Raw genomic sequence first — 6,717 nt, 5'->3', positions numbered from 1 at the left:
TAATATCGATATATTTTTGTCAAATTTTTATGATATCTTCAAACATATATTTATTCAAAAATAAAAACATCATTGCTTTCTCAAAATCACATAAATCCATATTATAACATCGACTGAGATAAAGAATAAAATGAAATATTAAAATCATGATGTATCTCGCTGCATTGCGCGAGTACGCTTCTAGTAAAAAAATAATGTTTAAGTATAATTTATTAAAACTCAACGTTTGAATTCGTGTAACTAACTGCAGATAAACATAATCAAACAAATGATAACATTTTATTTTAAATATAAAAAAATTAAAATATAATTAAGATAATCTTTGTGTTCTAAACAGAATACTTAATTATTACATTTATAAAAAAAACATAATATTAAATCAAAAGTAAATTACTTCGTTATTAAACCTAAATTAAATTATAATAAAAATATTTGAATTAAAGAAATTTCACAACAAACAATAACTTTTAAATAGTTAATTTAATACCAATGTCGATATATTTTCTTCAAAATTTTATGATATCTTCAAATTTAAAAAATAAAAAACATTATCGTTTTTCTTAAAATCACATAACACCGTATTATAACATCGACAAGGGACATAATAAAACAAACCACTAAAACCGATATGTATCTTGCTGCATTGCACAAGTACCTTTCTAATATTAATTAAATAGATAAAGTTAGATAATCAAAATAACATTATAATTTAAAAAGTTTAACTACTCAAATCTTCTTATACAATTCAAACCTCTACCATCTTTCTTTTTATTCTTAAATATTCAATTAAAATTTATTTTTATATCGATTTTTTTTGCAAGATATGAATCGAATGCATAATTTAACCAAATAACTATTTTAATTTTCAAATGCGTATCTTCTCCTTTCATATATTCGTAATCATTTTTCTATCTCTTATGTGATCCATAACGTGAGGTAACAAAAAACAATACCACAACTCAAATATCATAATATACATCTGCTAGTTTTATATATATATATATATATATATATATATATATATATATATAATAACTTTTAATCTATCATTTACTCTATCAATATGAATTATGAAAATAACAACACAATTGAATATTTTTAACACTTAAATCCCATAATACTACTTCATGTCCTACCATCTTCATTTTAGATATTTACATAGAAGAATCCCTCTAAAAAATATGTTATAAATTGTAGTTTTCACTCTTGATATTTGTGAATGTTATACCATTTTTGTATTTAATTAAATAATTTGTGTGTGTGTGTATATATATATATATATATATATATATTCTTTTTGCAAAATAAGGGTCGATCAAAAATCATATTCTAACCAACTAATTTTTCAAAGAAATACATACTCTTTTAATATACCATAATTCAAAAAAATCATAATACTTAAATCATACCACAATTCAAAAAAAAAACTTGAATCTCATAATGTCATTTCGTATGTTGATTTAACAAAAAGAAATTGTAAAAGGAGGTTGGAATCAAAATCATACCATATTTCAAGATTTTAAAATACTTAAATCTAATAAAGATTTTTTTTGTATGGTTAACATTTTTTTGCTAAAAGATGGTTGGCCAAGATAACTCAACTCGTGAGCTTGGAAGATTGGCCAAAATGATCCAACAACGTGAGTTTAAAAGATCGGTTTAGAGGAGCCAACCTTATGAGATGTCACAAAGACATCTCAACCTCCTTTTATATACTCATCATTCATTCTAAATCTTTCATATCTCCATCAATGTGTAATATACAGAACTCAACCAGAATTCAAGAAATGAATAATACTCACTCCTTATGATGTTATCGTTTCTTGTAGCTTTACTCTAAGATATATAAAGATAAAAATAAGAATTACTAATTGGTTTGCCATCTAGTTGGCTTTGATTTCAACTATGGTTTTCATTACTATAATTTTCATTGTTTGGATGGAAATGGTTTTGATTTCAATCATTATTGTTATACATGTGAAAGACATCTTTCATACTTTTGTATACATGTAGAAAAATATTTCATAACTATAAGTTTTTTACCATTTGATTGACTTTGATAGATTTCAACCATGGTTTTATATAACTGTATTTTCTATCGTTTCGTTGGAATTGGTTTTGATTCCAACCCACGGCTATAGATTTCAAAGACATATTTTTTTCCAATCTACCATTTTCCTACCAACATGAAATAATCAAAACACACCACAATTAAAAAAATTAGAATACTTAAATCTTGTAATATCATTTTACAATACTTGGTTGTTCTTTTAATAAGATTTGTTTTATACAACAAACGATTGTTTTGTAAATAAGAGGATCATAAAAATAAGACAAATTTGTGAGTCAAACCCATTAGTTGACATAATTGTCATCTAATCATTCATTCTTATACATATCTCTTTATTCAATTCTTTCAACTTCTCACCAAATGAGATATCTAAAGCTCAAGAACAGTTCACTGTTTGAGAATACTTTATTTACATTATGTCAACTCAATACCTCTTTATTCTTCATTTAATATAAATTTATTTTTTGTGCGGTTTATTTTAATATACATAAAAATAAAGATTTTTTATTTTGTATGATTAATTTTTTATTTTGTTGCTAAAATGAGGTTGGCCAAAATAAGCAAACCAATGAGTTTAGATGGTCAGCCAAAATGAGTTAAACAACGTGAATTTGGAGGATTGACCAAAATGAGTCAACCCCATGAGTTGGCACAAAAACATCTCAAATTTCCCTTTGAAACACCTACCGTTTATTGTAAATATTTCATATCTCCATCAATATGAGATACACAAACTCAACCATAATTTAAGAAATGAAGAATACTTACTTCTTAAGATGTCACATATTTTTTTTATGGGTTTTACTTTAATATATATATATATAAAGATTTATATCCGTGTGAGTTACGGTTATTCTTAGAATTCGATATATTATTTTATAAGCTTAATATATAATTTTAAAAGTTGCATAACCTTTTATATACAATCTCTCACGTCTAGATGAATTATTAATTAAATCGTTTTTAATTTTTAAATTACATTCTAAATTATTATAATTAGTTATTTAATTTACTTTATATTTCTTACTTTTTTATTTTTTATTTTACACCCTTATTATTAACTTAAAAAATCATATATGAACAAAAATACATTAAAAAAATACATTTCTTTTTTTACAAATTATAGCATTATAATCGTTTTTGTTAATGCCTTCAAAATAAGTTCAATACTAAATATTTTTTAGATTTATTCATGCTATTAAATATCATTAATTATAGCTACATAATGATGGATTAACTGAAATACCTTAAAAAAAAACATGTTTCCATTTTGTTATTATAAATTATATGATTATAATCTTCTCGTCAATATCTTCAAAATAAGTTTATTATTAAATATTTATTAAATTTAATAATATCATAAATATGTACGAATCTACTTTCGATCTTGTTCATTAATTACAAATTTCAAAGTTACAAACACCTAATATATAAGTTGGTCTCTAAAGGCTAAGAACCGTAAATGATATGGGTTTTATGACCTTCTATTCAGCTATTCAATTTCAAAATCTTTAATCAAACGGAAATATTAATTTTGAACTTGATTTCCAATTTAAATTGTAACAAAATAAAAGATGAAATAAGATTGCCGTTTTGGGTTCTCGACTTCATAATCGAGATGCTTTGCGCAACAATGTGCACAAGTACATTACTCAGTGTTGAAAAAAAACACGGCATGGGTTCCACTGTTTTTGTTTCTTTTCAAAACCATTCACGATATTATATGCATTTTTTCATTCAAAATCAAATCAAATCATGCATTGAACATGTAAAAAGGCAAGTACTGGAATTGTTGTATGCAAGAAGGAAATTAGTAAATAGAGGTACATTTATCAACGATTATTTAATGTACCATTAACATCAAGACATTATATATATTACACATGCAATTGATGCAGATTCAAATTCTATTACATGTAGAGGTTTTTATCTGGTAGCCTTTGAGAAGGAATAGCTATTAGTGGATTTCTTTTCTTTAAGACGATGCCAAATTTATCAGAGAGCTCCAGCTCTTTGTCATTTGGCGAAGTCCAATCAAATGAATGCAACAACGAAGCCAAAAGATACACCAACATTTTCTCTCCCAAGCGAATTCCAGGACACTTTCTTCTCCCAGATCCAAACGGGAAGTATTTGAGATTGTGTCCGTCGTAATCAAATTTGGTTGTTCCATCAGGATTTATAAACCTTTCAGGAGTGAATTCCAAGGGATTGTCCCAATATTCAGGATTCCTATGTATGGCCCAAACATTCAAATATACATTGGAGCCCTTTGGGACTATGTATCCACCTACCTTACAAGATTGAGTTGGAGACCGCAATACCAAGAAAGGAAGTGGAGGGTGTAATCGAAACGTTTCTTTAATTACTGCATCAAGGTGATATAATTTAGGGATATGAGATTCTTCAACGATGTTGTTTCGGCCTACGACTTCTTCTAATTCATCTTGTACCTGTTTCATTATCTTTGGATGTTGTAAAAGCTCTGCCATTATCCATTCTACCATGATAGATGTTGTCTCTGTTGATCCAAGTATAATGTCCTGTTTCATCGAAATWGGGGGATTAATATATTAAATGGATATAGAAAGTTAAGCCTATATCTTCACCAAACAAATATATTGAAAATACTATTGATTAAAAATATATAATTAGTAACATTTAAATAATCACACATGCTAGACCATCAAAAATTTTGAAGATTTTTGTTCCTAAGTTTAGTTCTTGGCACCTGAATCAAAACCTTTAGCGGGATCGGCTAGTCGGGTTTTCTTGTCTCTAATCATTAAGGCCATCAAAAGAAATCGAGTTAAGTATTATTAAAAATAAAATAAAAACCATAATCAATATTTAAAAACGACAAAAAATAATTAAAAAAAAAAGAACGAAAATTGAAGTTTACTACTCAAAGAGAGAGGATACAAATACATACCATGAAAAGAGCTTTGATTTGGGTGATATTGAACGACGATGCAGTCTTTTCTTCTTTAAGCTCCAGTAAAATCTGCAACAAATCTCTTCTTCCCTTCTGCTCTGCTGTTTCTTCCACTTTACTCGYCATTCTCTCATTAATSATCCTGTCGAAAATCCCTTCCACCACCATCCTTTGCCGCTTCATTTCTCSCACCACGCCCTGTAAATCCAATCTCGCCACCACCGGAAAMAAGTCCGACACGTTCRCCGTTCCCAGAAGCTCCACTATCTTCGAAAGCACTTGCCGTAACTCCACTCCAAGATCGTCACTTTTTTCTCCGTCAACCAAGCTTTTCCCCCACAACAAGCTCGTTACGACGTTCAGTGACGACAAGAACATTATCCGGCCGAAATCCACCTCCGTCCCAATTGTTTCATACACACGCTTCACAGTTTTCCTCACTTCACCTCGCCGGAATGTCCGAGAAGCTTCTAGATTCTTGCTGCTGATGACTTGATACACGAACAGTTTACGCATGTTTCGCCAGTGCGAGTTGTTGTTGGACCAGACGACATTTTGGCCACCGTGTGAGATCTCTAGAGCGGCCGCCGGAGGGTCTCGGTTAGCAAAAATGTCGTCTTTCTCACGGGCGACAACTTCAGCCAGTTCTGAAGAGCTGATGACGACGTGGGTCTTACTTCCGAGCTTAAGCTTGAAAATGGGGCCATAACGTTGAGCCATTTCGGTGAATTCATGGTGCAGGTTTATACCTAGAAACGGAAGGTACCCCACCACCGGCAACCCACGAGGTCCCGGCGGCGATGGAAACGTAGCCTTCCCAGCAGATTTGTACCACGAAACAACCAATATGATGGCGGAAAAAATGAGTATTACGAGAGTGAGGTCGTACTTGTTGCTGGTAACTTCCGACCACCGTAACCACATGCTCTCTGATACCATTTTGTGGATCAAAACTATTCTGAGAAAGGAAACTAGTTGCTGATATAAAATATTCTGAGAAAGGAAACTAGTTGCTGATATAAAGCAGTTGATTTGTCGTATTTACAAGAAAATAAAAGATAAAATTTAATATAAAAAATGTTTAGAGTAAACTGTAAACTGTAAAGTAATATGAGAATTAGGTCGTATTTGTTGCGGGTAGCTTCCGACCACCATGACCAGATGCTATTTGATATCATTTTGTGAATTACAACTAATCTAAGAAATGAAGGTAATTGCAAAATATGAAGCGATACTTTGTTGTTTTTAGAAGAAAAATAGACTAAAAAGTATGTGGTTCTATTTAAAAGAAACCAGAAGAGTATTCGTGCAATGCAGCAAGATACATCTTGATTTTAATATTTTATTTTATTCTTTATTTCAGTCGATGTTATAATATGGTTTTATGTGATTTTGAGAAAGCGATGATGTTTTTATTTTTGAATAAATTATAAGTTTGTAAATATCATAAAAATTTGACAAAAATGTATCGATATTAATATCAAATTAACTATTTAAAATTCCTCTTTTTTTGTGTACTTTTTTTATTCAATTTTTTTTTATAATTTAATTTAGTTACAATAACGAAATAATTTATATTTGGTTCAATAAAATAATTTTTCTTATAAAGATAATAATTAGTTTGTTAGAACTCGATAATTATCCTAATTATATGTTATATTTTTTATATTCTAAAATGAGATGTTTATCCTCGATTTGATTATGTTTATCC

At 29.0% G+C, this 6,717-nt stretch overlaps 1 protein-coding gene across 1 annotated transcript; it reads right to left on the bottom strand.

Moving 5' to 3' along the window:
• Positions 1–3,873: 3,873 nt before the first annotated feature.
• On the bottom strand, positions 3,874–5,945 carry LOC112528600 (7-ethoxycoumarin O-deethylase-like). The gene is made up of 2 exons (XM_025139623.1): positions 5,004–5,945; positions 3,874–4,614 (listed from the first exon to the last, which is right to left on the bottom strand). The coding sequence occupies exons 1-2, from the start codon at positions 5,943–5,945 to the stop codon at positions 3,982–3,984; spliced, it is 1,575 nt and encodes a 524-aa protein (XP_024995391.1). The 3' UTR covers positions 3,874–3,981.
• Positions 5,946–6,717: the final 772 nt, after the last annotated feature.

This window comes from Cynara cardunculus (genome assembly GCF_001531365.2).
Source record: "Cynara cardunculus var. scolymus isolate 2C chromosome LG 15, CcrdV1, whole genome shotgun sequence".
In the NCBI taxonomy this organism is placed as follows: Eukaryota; Viridiplantae; Streptophyta; class Magnoliopsida; order Asterales; family Asteraceae; genus Cynara; species Cynara cardunculus.
The sequence above is the reverse complement of the archived record's forward strand: the minus strand, read 5'-3'. Positions and strand labels throughout refer to the sequence as shown.